Raw genomic sequence first — 16,441 nt, 5'->3', positions numbered from 1 at the left:
TTCTCTTGAGCACTGCTGCATCACGAGGATTAGTGTAATAAACACCTGTTGTAATCAAGCCAATATCGGCGATCATCCGATTAACCAATAATTTCCAAACGCCTGGGCAGTGCTTGCGCTTCAAAAACCTGCGCATTTCAAAATCTCGTTGCGGGAATCGATTTCTGCACCAACTTACTGGCATCATTATTTTCCGAAGGGGATTTTCCTGTAGATTTACTGGAATTATTAATACGATGTCTCTTTAAATAAGGACTACAATGTTTTTAAGCAAAAGTGTACGATAAAACGTGTTTTACTGCAATGAAGGAATCGCTAATTCCCAGCTCACTTTATACAATATATATTATATATATATATATATATATATATATATATATATATATATATATATAATTTTCCCGAAAAACAAAAAAGTGTATATTCTTATGGTGCAGCGTAAAAAACTATTTTTATTTGATGACAAACTGCTCACCTCTTTTCCCGCTTTCCGGCACCTGAGTCCCGGAAACCTTTGGCGAACGGGTTGTGGTCAATCTTGAGCTGCGTGATCTGTGACAAGAAAAAGTAAAAAAATAAGTAGATAAATAAATAGTTTGCATGAACTCATTGGCAATATGGTTGCACACAACGTCAACAGAAATTTAAAATCGCGTGCTAAGTGAGGGTTAGGCGGAATTACGTACTCGAAAATAGTAGTATTAGTAGTATGCTACAAGAATCAACTTTGCACGGTATCATACCGTATACAAGCATAACAAAACGCTAATTCGGGGAAAAAATAGTAAAGACGATATTGTTGACTGTATTTTCCAAGTTATGCGTGATATCGTGTACACGGCTAACACTTTAATTGAAGCAACAAATCACGATTCGCTACTAGAATCACCACAAAATATTCAGGTTGTAGGTCCACAATGATTGAAAACAGCAAGAAAAAAAAAAGATAATAGTATATTCATACGCATAAAGAGTGGAGATACTTTGAAAGAGGTCCCTTATGGCCATTATCTCATGAAATCCAATCGCATTTTCAATTTTCCATCGCCGAATTACGTGGGAGGGGAAACAGTGCCCAAGATGCCACCAAATCTTGCGCCTGCCGCCAGAGGTGTTACGCTACTCCCAACAGGAAAAAAAAACCGCAGAACATACATAGTTTGTCCGCCTAACGTGAGCGCGCGGAATGATTACACCGAGATCACACGTGTTCGATGCAATGAATTTATAACCATAAAAGGTGCGCGCGCTGGTGAGAAACACAGAAGCATTTCGTGTTTGGGCAGTTCATCACTGTGGAAAAGACAGCTTCGAAGTTTAATCGAAAAACGTGATTACGGTACAAACAAGCAGTACCAATATGAGAGGGCATGGTAGGACATTTCAATATCTCATAATGTGAGACGTTTGTCTACCCCTCCTCCCTCGCTCTAGAGAAAACAACCACAACAACTCTTCCGTTCTATCATCGAAGCGTTCGATGAGCGCTTTAATCTTCTCTCATTTTTGGCGGGAAACTTGCCGCGGTCGAAGATACAATCGAGTTTGGAATTCTAAGTAATGTCTGGTTGACACGCTTGGCGGGAAACTCTGTCCCTAGGGGAAAGCTAGAGAGAAGGGAGGTGTTAGGGCGGACAGACGAACGGTATCACGCCCGGGAGTCGCCGGGCACGATTGTGCGACGAACATGGCACGGCTCGCGCCTCGAAGAAAATTGCTTCTCGTAATGAACACGGTCCCCGCGCAACACTTGCAATAATTTCCACCTCTCTGCAGAGATGAATTCGAGAAATGGGACTTGGGAGATAGATGAGGAGGTAAGGGTGAGGAGCGAGAGGAACAAGGTGAGATGCTAGGGAGGAGGGGAGTGGATTCTAGTCAGGCGCCCCGGCCCGTGCTGGGGTGACTGCAAAAGGTGCGTGGGGGAGCGGTCGGCAGCGTCATAAACACGTTTCGCGTTAACGTCTTCGGAGCCGGGCCACATCGTAATGAGCTCCGTCACTCACAAGTGTGATCAACATGCCCGGTAAATGGGTGTTTGGGAGAAAAATGGTGTGACAATTTAGCAGCGCGGGAGCTTGTGCGCGTCATTACACAAATAGTCGCCTTTAAAAGGCAACCGACACCCCAGCCTGCATACTAATCTAATGAGCCCGGGGATCGACTCCACACAACCTGCATTTGCGTATAAAGAGAGGCGACGAGGTGGCATCAGTATTTTTCCCCTTGGCGAAATTTATCAGGGGAAATGACTTATCAGGACGGTGCAATAATAAGGGTCGCGTTTCCATGGTAATATATATCGCTGAACTCAACATTGCCTCAACCCCCCCCCCCCCTTTCCCCTCCCCTTTACCGGTAAAGAGAGAAGGCAGGTTAGCTTATACACGAGCCCTTATCATCTCGAGTAAAAATTTAGTCTGATGAATTGGATTGATAACATTTCGACATCCAGATGAGTCAAGATTCCACGCAAATCTTTCTATCCTCCCGTTTCGCACTCTTTCCCCCTCCCTTCGTTCCTTCATTACCCTCGTAAAATAATGTTTACTGATAAATCTGCTACCTGCATAATACATAACTAATAAGAGGGGTGGCGAGCTAGTCATCATTCTGTAATTTGCCGCGGCCGACGCGGGACACAGATCGATAAGAACTGCATCAAGCCAAATCTCTTCCCATCTCGCCGGATCCGAATCGAGGCGTTGTATCCTCGAGAAAACTCGAGATTGCATCACCTTCCCAGCTGACAGAAGCACAAGAGTGTACCCTTAATGTCTGATGGCGAGGAAGACGATATGACTCCCCGACTAAAAAACAAATCAAATTTCTCCCCTGCAATTTTCAAAATACTGTGGCAAAAAGGGGCACAGCCGCAAATTACCACTGTTTATCCTCCTTCGACGTGGGATATGAAGAAAGTGCTTAGAATAGACAAATCGCACCAACCCCCTAATCCTCACCCAGGGATTATTTCGGTGTCACAAAGCCCTTTTCTGAGGTTCGCCCACGCGCTGCACTGCATCGAAGTCGAGCGGGGAGAGAGAAGCGCTTAATAAAATGGAGGCAATTTGGCCTACGACATCTAACAGAGGGTTTTTTTTTTAAGGAAGGATATGCTGCATATATCCCCTTTTAAATTTTCATGGGTTGACTTTCAGGCTTATCATCAGAATTTTTTTTCCTCTCATTCCCTCAAGTCAAAGGTAAGTTTGAGACCCACGGGTTTCTCCATCCAGACCGTCGGCGGACTCGACGCCAGTGGAGAAAGAGCCATGGACATCTCATGTCCCACCTCACTGCTAGAAGATGAAGAAAAAGCGCGCTAAGAGAAGACGCCTCTCATTATATTTCAGAGCCAGGGTTAGTCTTGGAGGTTTGGACAAATGACACAGTGGGCGTCGACCGCTAAGCCCGGTGGCGTCGGAGGGGAGAAACCGTCGCTGGTGCTGGTAGGACGGTATGAGAGCTCGCAAAGAGAGGGAAATTAAAATCTACTAAAACCGTATCACGCTCGTCGTGACGCGATGCTCGAAATCCATTTTTCAATTTCGTTCTCGAGGTGCTCAAAGAAGGACGACGAGAGTAATTGGAACAGTGGAATCCATCATCGCTGGCTGGAAAGAAAATATGCTACCCGTGACTGAGCAAAAGGCTCTTGGGCAGCGGCAGGAAGAATCAGTAATCCAACAATAACGCTTGTAACCAGAAGGCAAAAGATTATGATTGGACGCAATAACATCCAATAATGACGGACCCACAAAACGCCGAGTGTCATTTTTCTTTTTCACCTCGATGCCAGTTCAGCGAACGCAGAATTTTTCTCTCCCCTTCCTCCTTAATTTTACTCGCCTTCGTAAACCCCCTATCATTACAGTGTATCACCATGGCGGCAGCATCCCCCGCATCTTTGCATCTTTACACAAGACGAAATTCACACCACGCTTTATTGACCGACTTGTGCGTAATATCTTGACCAGTAAGACACATTTATCCCCTTTTCAGTTACAGCTGGCACGATTAGCACTGGTGATTTAACAACAAACTAACGAAACACCAGAAAACCATCCACATCACACATCCTTTGCATCAGGACGCTATCTAAATTTTCACCAATAAATAGCTGAATTTACGGTACAACTGAAAAAAAAAACAACAACCCTGGAAACATACACGCAGCACAAACCATTATTGATTGCATGAACATTATTAACTTGACATAATATTCTTTTTCTGTTAATATCACTATCATGGAAAGTAAATGGCGACGGTATTAAACGAGAATGACAAATAATTTTGTCTGATCTTATAAAACATAATTATTTATTTATTTCTATTTATCTATATTTGTGAAAATTCGGCTATGCTTTGACAAAAAACACATAAAAAGATTATCATTTCTCGTTATTCTTTTTGCTCTTAATGTAATATTTCCTATTATATGTAATATGAATAATGGGGTTAGTGGTGGTCTCGGTCTACATTCTCATAACATACATAAGAAGCAGTGTAAATTGCAACAGCGAATAAAATGCAATAGTGGTTTGATTTTGCATGAATTGAGATTATGAGAATGCGAAACACACCCGTGATATCTCTAAGCTGGCATTTTGAATACAGGACGTTACTGAAATGTACGCGTTTGTTGATTGGAAACGTATACTGGCATTTCGGAGTCAACATTAAATGTTGGCAGACAAATTACATGATCTGAGTACCAGTACATTCATACAATGCATTTCCGTTTTGCTTTAATCATTGGAAGAAGGACAGAGCACGTAGATTAGATAAATCGAGGATTGCTTCAAGAATAGCATGATGTGTATTCATGCACACCCGCTAACAGTAAATCAAGCCGATATTTTCTCTAACTATACATATCAGTATGTGTCTGCATGTGTGCATTATATGAAATGAACTTGTTCTGAATAAGTAGTAATAGGCCTATCTCGAGTCATTTTCACAAAATTTTAGCTCTCGATGTCACCACAGAACTACACCAGATCGAACTGATGCCTAGAATAACAATATATACACACCTTTAATATTGCAATATTAACACTTTTTGTGTATAATTTCGGGGGTGGGGAGAGAAGCCGAATTCACACAACTAATCAAAAAGACACACGTACGCGTGAAGTAGATCACCATGTCGAGACACAAAATAATAGAGAAGAAAGATGAAATGAAAGTGGGCTAACATTCTTCTCACCTTTTCGTTCTGATAAGCCGTGACAGCGATAAACTCGTTCTCTCTGAAGACGAACGTCCGAAATTGACTCCAGGGCAGCTTGAGGATGTCGTTGGCTTTGACGATGTGGAAACGAGGTTGGTATTTATGCATCGAATTCAGGATCGTCTATCAAGATGTGACAAGAGAGAAAAAAAAATAGTGATATAGAAAATATTTATATTCATTGAATTCAATATATCAAATATGAAGGTTGAGAGTACGAAAGAATGGGCAGTTTATGCTTGCGCTACACACGTCATGCAGGGATTGGGTTTGTAAACTCAGCTGATTAGCCCGTTAGTTATATGTCAGTCAACCGACACAAGAAGAAGCCTTACGTGTTTTGTTCAAATTGTGCTAATTTTGTTGAAGTATGGGGAGCGGTTTGTCTCTGTTTTTTGTTTTTGTTTTTGTTTTTGTTTTTGTTTTTTGTTTTTTGTTTTTGCAAATTTTTCCACACCCATTGAGATATTCTAGCAACGCAACAAGGACAATGTGCGTACCATGCCTGCCTGGCTTATGAAGGGACAGGCTTATGAAGGGACATCATCACGCTACCTGCAGCGTTGATCTCGACTAACGGAAACTCCGTGGCAAACGAACTTGAACTCTGTAACGTGTACTGCTTGTCGTCGATTGGGGGCGCTCTATTTAAAAAAAAATCTCGCCCACAAGTCTTGTCGCGGTTAGCCGCTATGAGACGTGTAGAGGTGGTGACAAGAACTCGTGCCAAAACTGTTGCTATTATATATCATATGTATGCAGGGTGGATGATGCTGAAAACGGTTTAGCAGCACAATTAAAAGCTCGTCTCTGTGACGGAAATGGGCAAACTATTAATTTTCATCATCCCAAAGGTGCACTTAATTTCATTGTACAATTGCAAATCTGTTACATCCAATTATGGTGGTTGAACCAAGGAGGTATGAGAGAATACCTCCTTGGTTGAACTTCTGCGACTTCGTTGTTGCTGTTTTAGTTGGTGTCTATACTAAGGACTGGGGAAAGTTACTTTCGTGTGTGTGGTTCTTAGCGCTGCAGAGCAGACATTAGCAGCGACAACAACAACAATAACAAACGAAAATCAAACGTTAACGTTTCTAGCTCTGTACTAGCGAGCACTCGGTGTGTTATTCCAAGCTAAACACCTATGAGGAGTGACACAGACTGGAGAAGAGAGGTGTGAAAACCCGAAACCTGTCGGTTCATCGCCTTCGCATCACAGCTCGCCCATATTTGGCCTGGTTTTAGACGCTATTCGCACAGCGCCAAATGCGACACTTGGCAAGACACTGCCAGTTAAATCTAGCGCCCCCCGATGGCTGCCCACGACCCAACCCGATTGTCAAAGCTGCGAAAATCGTCAACACTTTTCACCAAACAAGGACATGTGTCTCGCTAGTTAACACATTTCTGCCGAGCGAGAGAAGAGAAGGAAGAAGGAGAAAACAACATCAACATCGAATTCGAGCATAAGCTCCGTCCCTCTCCTCTTTCTTCGGTCTGTAATGAATGTGGGAGGGTTGGACGACAAAGAAAAACATAAAGATGTGCTTCAAACGCGAGTGACCCACGGTAGCCCAAGAATGACACAAACTTTCCCGCGCTTTATTTTCCACCACGACACTTATCGGCTGCAAACAGAAACTGACGAAGACGTGTGAACTAATTAGAACTTTGATCAGTTATTATGTCATGAACCTACCCCCCCCCCCGTCTCTCTTTCTTTCCCTCCCTGTCTCTCTCCCTCTCCCTCTATGTCTTTTCGTTCGTGCTGTGGTCTCAGTGGACTTCGAACCATGAAATTATGATAAAACATATTTTGGTGTGATAACCGCGGAATGCATTAACACCTGGGACGGGAAAGCGTCCGCGAAACCCGGTGACCCGAGACGGAGCAAGGCGAGGTGGTCTCTGGCTGCCGTCGTTCCCTCCCCGCTCGTCTCGTGTACGAAAGGAGAAGAAGGCCAAGAAGAGACAGAGTAAAGAAAAAAAGCGACGGGGGCTCGGAGCTATCACGGTCAAGGTTAAGAGGCGTCCTTGGAAGCCGCGCCTCCTCCTGCAACTTTCCGGGGACTACATCTCCCGCACAACCTTTGAACTAAGCTCGACATTCTGTCGGGCACTAGTCTCCATTTCAGCAGATGGAAGTTAAGAAAGAAGGACGGAAAGAACGGATGAATAACCTGAAGTTGACATCACTGAGTCAGTACAAGTCAAGTCTCTGCAGTCAGGCGATTTCATCGACTAAAAACTAAAACCTTTCTTTAGATGCAAATCCTTCTTCGACCGAAAAGAATGACATCATAATGTAAGGTGCCTACGTCTTCGCTCTGTGGTGAATGATATTATCATGAACACGTAAAGTTACCTTCAAACCACTTTGTCATCCACGATGCCGAAATGATAATGAGTAATCAAATAAAATTTGAAAAAAAAAAAAATCAGCTATACTATTCCGGCCACACCAACAAGTGGTTCGTGAACTTTGACCTACGGCGGGTGATAAGTCCGGCCACAAACCCTTGACTGTATCACGCCAACTGAATGCCTGGTTTTGGCAAAATGCCGAAAATATCACACATTAGAGACCATTGAAACAAATGCATATTAACCACCAGCATTCTGATCTCGTATGCCTTGGTGCACCAACGATTGAACCGAACAATTTCTCGTTCTCGAGAAGGCATGAAACACGATCATTTTCGACTGCATATCGGACGCAAAGTCAAGCACCTGTTACTTCGATTTTCACCAAGTTACACCGGGACGGGGGATGGTGTTGTGGGAAAACCCCCTCCCACCAAGCTTGAAGGCAGATACGCCGAGCAGTATGTCTGTCTTAGGTTTTGGTAGCGAGGGAGTTAACAAGGCTCCCTGATCTCCCAGAGTGACATCATCGCAATTAGAAGAGCATGCCGTATGTGCAACAACAACAAAACCGTGATGCAATCTATTTACCCCCCCCCCCCATCTACCTCCTTCATTCTGTTTTACCGACCAAGTATAGAAACATATCACTAGCCCGCATATCTGTTGGTGTTGACGATATTATGGATCATTGCAACGTATAGAAGTTAGAACACGAAGTCTACGCGACCGTGACAAGCTTTTGATATGCAGGGCAGTAATGTCCCCAACTGATTAGGGAATGGTGCCCTATATGTTGATCGGTCGTCGAAATACGTGAGAACGGTTATTCAACAGCAGTGTGATCATCCACAGCGCATGATTTGCAGGTGACGTAGGACCCGTTAAAGTTCATGGAAGGCCTATGCGTAATACATAATCCGTGACCAGATTGGTGGAGTAGGCCTACTCCTATGCCGATCTGCACGCTACCGCCATGATGGACTCGATCGGCTTCTCGTTTGTCCAACAATTAGGCGAGAACTCGTGGGCAGAGGCCTCGATAATGACCCGTCTCGATAGGAAATTAAGTTTATATGGTCGTCTATTGGAAAATAGTACAATTCCACTGTCTCTCTTACCTGTTCGGATATGAGAGAGAAAGCAAGGTGCATTAAAGTAGAAACCCGCTCTATATCTTCAAGTCTACTTTGATGAACAGATTAGAATAAAACAAACAGAGTCAAGTTTTTCCTTAAAGAAAATTATCCAGGTTTAAGGTTTGATATGATTCCAAGGAACTCCAATGATGTGTCAGTCTCAAGTGTTCATCAGATGAGATGAAGCTCTCATGCCCTTCATAGTTTGCCCTTATTATAATAGTCAGACTCCCATTCGCTCGCCGCAAATTTTCATCTATATTTCATATTGTTCACATGACGTCAAGATGAAGACACTGTGATACTCTTCATATAACATTGTTCGAAAGTTGTGATGATTTAGCATTGATGATTATTTGTGAAGGGAGGCAGTAATCATGTGATAGTTACGGAGTTATTGACAAAATGAGGCGATTTCACCACATTTTAGGTACTAAGCAGAAAACAGCTGTGAGGTGATGACATGATGATATCCTTGTTTGATTTGCATCTGTGATTGTGATCATCATCATCAATGTGTTGCAAAATCCCGTAGAAATGTACAAATTTTATAACTTTCTCACTTGTTATCATACTTTGATTAAGCTTATGTTGTTCTGTTTGTTTAGCTTTCTTTTCTTTATCAAAAACACTGCCAAAACTAGTAGTGGTTCAATCTTTGAGAAGTTAAACTCTGCTGACCGAGCTGTGCAAAGTAGATGAAAGATCACTCAAACAAAATGAATTATGCTGTTAGTTTCAAGACATCTCTGAACAGTCATCGTCTTGCTTGTAATATCGTTTCCGAAATAGATCTTTTAAACACATATGTCTATGGAATAACTGAGTTTGGTCAGTCTAGCCATAAATATTCCGTTTTACAGGGGATTGAAATTAATTACTTACGAACCTTTTTTCCCCATAGCTTCATTTTCCCCCACAATATCAGGGAAACCGGTCGCAATTAGGCTTAATTTGTCCACATGTGACACATTGTCAAACAGCGCCCTCAAAGTCGGCGTTGATGTTCCCTTTAAAGGGATCGTATAGTTTCGGTTGAGACCCAACTTCAGGTTTCTAACATTTTCTGGTAAGATAATGAGTTGAAACAAGAAAGAGCATGCAATTCCAATAGGGATTCAACGTTTATTTGATGAAAATTGATTTTGAAATGGCTGAAATATCCAAAACAGAGTGATCCTAATAAAAGGTGGAACCCACCTTAGTACCTTTTATTACGGTCGCTTTGCTTTACTTTGTTTTTGGATGTCTCAGCCATTCCAAAACCTTTCCCAAAAATCAACCCCCCCCCAAAAAAAAACAACAAAACAAAACAAAACAAAACAAAACAAAACTTTCAATTCCTCATAAAATGGTATGCTTTCTACTTTTTCATAGGTGGTTTCTTGGTATCTGGCAAAAATCTAAAAACCCAATCCTCATCGCCACCAATACTATACCATTCCTTTAATGTGCGATTATCTTACGCAAGGCTGACGTCACCACACAGGTATAGCATGAGCATGAGTATGAGTCGGGAAAGCCTCGATCAAAGGCGGGTTCGCAAGCTCTTGGCTCGTTTCACATTAAAAGTCATGATATCGTCAAATGACTACTGCAACCCCCCCTTTTTTTTTTTGTCTTCTGGGTGTGGAATAGCGACGGGGATGATAGCCGTTTAATGACATGGCTGGTACGATGGTACAGATAGATCCCAGATATTCCATTTGAAATTTTCATCACAGAACCGAGTTTTTGCAGCTTCATGACTGCCATAAACAACATAGGCTGACTTACAGATAGATCTAGATATATCGATGTCCTAGATACTCCACTAGAGAAAATGCAAACAAGATAATCATGCTGCTTTAAATTGGCTGAGGTAGGTCGAGATTTTTTTCTTCTTCTTCGTCTTCTTCTCACTTTACTCGGCTTCGGCTTTCCGCTAGACCCGCCTGACACCTTGTCACATACGATGCCTCGCCAGAGCCCTCAACGGCCTCTGCTTTTCCCATTCACACTTCCATCCACCAATCACCGACCACCCGTTTCACATGACCTTTGACCTACCAGGGTCGTAGGGTCAGGTTCAAGAAGCTACCGAATGACCACCAAGGCTTTTCTGGCAGGAAGAGCCCCCTATCTATTTTCCTGTTTTTCCATAGTGTCTCGTCTTTTCTCTTGTTCGCTTTAATCGCTTAGTATTAGGCTCATCTCTGTACAACAGAATTCTATGTGCTTCGAGTGGGATAATCTTGGCCAACCTGTTGAACTCTCCACTCAAAGTAGAACATGGGGAGGTCTAAAAAGATTCTAATTTATGCCCACTGTTCTCATCAGGCAACATGAAAATGATCTTGCCCGCAAAACGGGGAAAATAACATGGTTTGGGGAAATGCCAACCCGCATTTAACACTCATTACAGCAGCCATCAAATCGGTATAAAAGATAACGGTGTGGAATTTCTGAACAAAACAAATAATATTAGTGCGTGTGAGAATGTCCGCCTCATTATGCATCCTGGCTGAACTGGAAAATGATTCACGAAGGCATAAAAACCCAAGAATGAGGAGCAAAAAAAAAGTGGGTTAAGACACTCTACCGTCTTGCGATGTGCCGCCTTTAAGACGCAGCTCTGGGACCGATGTTCATCGAACTGGAATCCTGCCGTCTCAAACCACTGTCTATTTAATGAAACTGAACTTGAACTCTTACGCATAGTCTGATTCTCCTCTCTCCTTCTTTCTCTCCTTTCCTCACTCTCTCCCTCCGTCTCTTCTTCTCTTATCCTCTCCCTCTTCCACTCTCTCTCTCTCTCCTCTTGCCCCTGCTTGTTAAAATCACCCCAGGTGTCTTACTGCGATTTGATAATCCTCTCTATGTAGGAATATGTGCTGCGCACAGCTCCGCGGTGCGCTCGCCTATTACAAGACCGAGCAGCGGTAGGTCGGACGGCTCCGCAAGCGCGCTGGCGCGTTCCAGCCCCGTTCTTCCCCAGCCCGCTGCGACGGCCTTGGCATTGAGTTGCCGCCTCACGCAGTAAGACCCGCTGCGCCGATAATGCAAAAAGTGTACACAACACACGAGCGAACTCGAGTGAGAAAAAGAGAGAGTTAGCTTTCCCTCAGTGACGTACAGCGCTCCTTCTGGGCAGGGTGAGAAATTCAGGCATTAGACAAGCGACCCACGTCACATTTTTCCGCGAAATCGTATCGAGATAATATCAATCCAGACTGGTCATATTTTTTTCGTCTTCATACCCAACCCATTTTTCAAAATTGCATGACTTTCATAACTAGCCGTGTAATAAGCTATAGGAAACCTTTGCATGTGTAGCAGCAGAGACTACTAACGCAACCTCGCGAAGAACTTCAACTCGTCACCCGAACACAACTTGCGGTAACACACTCGCGCTCATGACAAATCGAATAGACCACAGATTTCAGAACCTCGCACAAGTCAAAGACGTCAGCCTCGTTGCTGTCCTATATACAAACTCGGCGTTCACTTTCCCCACCGTGTTCTCGTCTAACACTTATTAGCAGTCCCATTCCGGCGTCACACTGTGCAAATTTTGCAACGGGTGTGTTATTAAGGAAGCAGAGGAGAGAGAATGAGTAAAGAGGGAACGAATCAGGGTGAGGAGAAAGGGAAAGATCCAAACAAGTATCGTTGTCTGCTACGAATGACTCATTTCCAAAATGGCCGACTGGTTATTAATGTTCGCATCATTTCTGATCATGACTAACCCGCGCACGTTGCGGTGTGCGCTGGTCGCGTTAATCTCTCAGAAGCAGCAGAGAATATGAAAGGGAAGAGAAAAAAACGGTCGGAGTGGATGGCTTGTTTTTCTTCAACATGTGTCGGCATCTACCAGGACCTTAGTTTGGATTCTATCAGATAATTGTTACGAATAAATTTCCTCGCCCGAACAATCTCGAATCGAAGAGAGTCCATGTAATGACCTCATTAAACAAAACTAAACTCGACTGTCAAACTGCATAAAAGATTATGGAGATGCCCCCGACGAAATGCTGTCCAAGCTTACATTCCGAACATACATTCTGTTATATTCTAATTTCTGTCACGCCTGCGTTACCTTCTGTCGTTTCAATTATTCTCAGTACTTTCGAGTGATATGAGTGATCGTGAAGTCTCTCCACGTCCGTGCAAGTTTCAGTACATGAGGAACGCCATGGGTCACGGAAGGCACAGTGTAAGGTATAAACGTATCGCCACAGTGAACGAAATCTGATGCCAGCTCCTGAAGAAATTGTCAATATCAATATCAGTTCTTCATGGGCAATTCTCTTGTAAAATCACTTAACTGTGATCTAGATAGTTTCAAGAAGCATATACCTTTAATGATCATCACTTCAGGTAAAATAATTCAACCATCGACTCGTGGAATCAAGAAAAGTATCCGCTGATTTGTGTTGAAACATTTTCTATTTATAGGGGAACCATTCGCACACATACAATCAATACCTAACATGAAATAATCACAATACCTGGGATGTTTTGGTTCTCATTTCATAAACACTTCCCAAAAAAATAAATATATAAGCATAAACAAATGAAAATATGGTTTCAAATGATAAGAGAACCTTGTTGTTGGCAAAAAGATAGCAGTTATAGAACTCTTACTCTCACAGAAGCCGAATTATAGTATCTATTTATTAAAAAAAAGACACGATGCTATCGTTCTTGCAAATGTATAGGTGTCCATAAATCTTAGATATCATCTGCACAGCCAACTAAAAACACAAGTTTTATGTGAATGAAGTATTTACTGTGTTCACATCTTGTCTTCCTATGAATGAACTTGAACTCCTAAACTGATCAAAGGAATTTATGCGGGAATAAACTGTATCGGTCACGAATGAATACCCAAATTTTTGTTCGTTTTCGTTAAAGCTACGACAATCACGACACATCAGCAGTCAGTAAAAATACTATAGGTTGGACAATTGTCGAAGAGGGGGATGAACGAGCTAAACTTTATTGGTGCTTTTTCGTGTTCTGGTCTTTCCCTTTCCTATTCTACACCTGCTTCTGCCAAGAGAAAGAACACATAATGGAAGTGAAAACGAGTGGAAGGTGTAAGAAGCAGAAGTACAAGAGAGAAAGGGTGGTCATATAAGTGTTATAAAGGACACCCTTTACCCCCCCCCCCCCCCCACATCCCCCTTCCCCATACTCCTCAACCGTCACATCAGACCTTTCTATTCCGTCCCTGTACCGGTCTGTCCGGTCAAGGAAGCGAGCAAACTTCGACTGGGGTTTTTTATTGATTCGCTGTGGCGCCTCGTTCGTCAACACACAGCAGTCTGGGGAAAACGAGTAGGTAAATATTAGACTCGTGTTTCACACACACACACACACACACACACACACACACACACACACACACACACACAAACACACACAAACAAACACACACACACACACACACACACACACACACATACTCTCACTCTCTTTTCAAGAATGAGTATAGTCGCAGGTTATTGGCAGGATCAAAAGATGATCCGATATCCCATAAGTGTTTCTGTTCTGGCTCCAGTTTCAAGAACGAAAGATGCCTCCAAGACCACGCCCTCTCTCCACTGCATTTTAGCCTTGTGCAGTGGACAGTTGTCATATATATATATATATATATATATATATATATATATACATACATACATACATACAAGATTAATATACATTCATTAACCAATACCAGCAACTGTAATAATCATCAGAACATTCCGGCATGAAATCAATGTTCGTACATCCAACGTTCATGATCCAGCATCAAGCCTTTGCGGAGGAACGAAGCTCTTGTTTGAACTTACTTTCTGAGAACATTTAGAGGAAACCATGCTTTATACCGCCGCCACTGTTTTAATACATCTCAAAAGCCACCCACCACTCTCGTAGGAGCATATTATCTTGATGAAATGACGCAGCGGCACCACGCGCACGAGTCCGCCTTGTTACCGAAAAAAAAAAGCCACGAAGTTCCAAGTTGACCGCTTCAAAATAACTTATTACTTCTTCTCTTCCTCGCTGTCAACCCTTACTGAATACTACTGCGCACATGTGTACATATTGGCAACATACACACACACCCACACATGCACCTACACACACGTGTAGACAAACATACAGCAGTAAGCCGCTTTTATCTCAACAGGCACCCTGACGCCACTGAGTAGGGCTTGATCACTTGAGTCAAGTCAGTTATCATCCGGTAGCCTAGCTGCACACCGGATCGCCTCTCATTTTATTCTCACTCAGGACAAGCTGCATGCGCCGCCACCTTGTTTCGTGGCGTCATATCTGACACAATACCTGCCCATAATCCCTCGGTATACAACCATCTAACTGTCTGTATCACAAGAGAGGTGGTGGCAGTGGCCTTCTACCTCTCTGATGCCCCTCCCCCCCCCCCCCTCTGTCCGAACACTGTGACTCAAGTGCGAAAAGCACGCAAACACACACACACACACACACACACACACACCATCGCACGCACACACACATACACACAGAGAGACACTAGAGATAGATAATATCAATAATTGTTTTATCTGCGCACGATCCGTTTAACGATACTTTTCTCAATCCGATCGCATGACTGGTCAAGCGGTCGCGATTGTCTGCCACTCCCGCCTCTGTGGGTCTTCACTGCGAGAATCAACTAATGGGATTTTTCGAGGCGGTATCTGATTTACTCCTCATCGTCTGTTGTCATCTAGGAGCGAGCAACGTGAATGGTTTGATTTCAAAACAATGCATCGGGCTCGAAGTGCGCGCTATTTCGTTAAATTTCCCCTAAACCCACGCGGACGAGTAGAATACCACAAAGAGCGATGAATTTCCTGTTGAGCCAAACAGGGAAAACGCGCTTTCACAAAGCACGAAATGTTTTTTTTTTTTATAATAATGATAATAATAAAGCGTGTTCAAGGTATCCAAGAGTTCATCAGAGCATAGACTTATTTTAGGTCTACGATCAGAGTACAGTAGTAGGCCCTAAATGGTTTATACTCTCTGCAGTGTGACCTACCGACTTGAGGACTGGTGTGTTTAAAGGCAGAAAAGTGGAATAGTTAATAAATTAATGATACCCGTCGAGTTTCGTTTATACTGCCCGTTATTCCCTTTTCATTCTACCTTCATTTAACACTGCAGTGCAACACTTTGTTGGATGTGTGATCATCCTCATGATCACACTACATAGCTAAAACCGTCTTTGCACAACCCGTCAAATCACGATCAAAACGAAACATATTCAGTCCTAATCCGTTCCATCTCTCCCTCTCTCTTTTCAATTGAATTGTCGAAGAGACATTGACCTTCAACGTAAATAACCACTCGTCCTATTACCATGAACTGGTTAGGTACGGCTTGTACGAGTGTCTCAAATATTATGTGTATGTCTGAACATCTGCGGTTTGGCAAATTTGTGTAACGCGCCCCATTTAGCTCATCGCTCACATCTGTGCGGTTACTTGTAAATATACACACTTGGAAGTCGCGGGAAAAGCCGTGCAAATCACCAATTAGATACGATTTGGGCGAGAAATGGTACTATAGAAAAGGAAACATGGGAATTTGTCACAACAAGGACATTCAAAATAGAAAAGTATCATAATTCACTTTTCCCCGCGAATCGTTATAGAACGATTTATAATTAGATCCTTCCCCTCTGGGAAATTTCTCAAAAGAG

At 42.9% G+C, this 16,441-nt stretch overlaps 1 protein-coding gene across 3 annotated transcripts in view; it reads right to left on the bottom strand.

Moving 5' to 3' along the window:
• LOC139710677 (uncharacterized) overlaps positions 1-16,441 on the bottom strand; it is a 44,878-nt gene that overhangs the window by 11,942 nt on the left and 16,495 nt on the right. For all 3 annotated transcript variants that reach the window (XM_071622597.1, XM_071622598.1, XM_071622599.1), the window contains exons 3-4: positions 5,213-5,359; positions 476-552 (exon numbers count right to left, since the gene is read on the bottom strand). In XM_071622597.1, coding sequence (XP_071478698.1) covers positions 476-552; positions 5,213-5,359 — 224 coding nt within the window. The remainder of the gene's footprint in view (positions 1-475; positions 553-5,212; positions 5,360-16,441) is intronic.

The sequence above is a fragment of the Diadema antillarum genome, unplaced genomic scaffold (genome assembly GCF_040938485.1).
Source record: "Diadema antillarum isolate AM-2024a unplaced genomic scaffold, OU_Dant_1.0 seq00001553_RagTag, whole genome shotgun sequence".
NCBI classification, from domain to species: Eukaryota; Metazoa; Echinodermata; class Echinoidea; order Diadematoida; family Diadematidae; genus Diadema; species Diadema antillarum.
The sequence above is the reverse complement of the archived record's forward strand: the minus strand, read 5'-3'. Positions and strand labels throughout refer to the sequence as shown.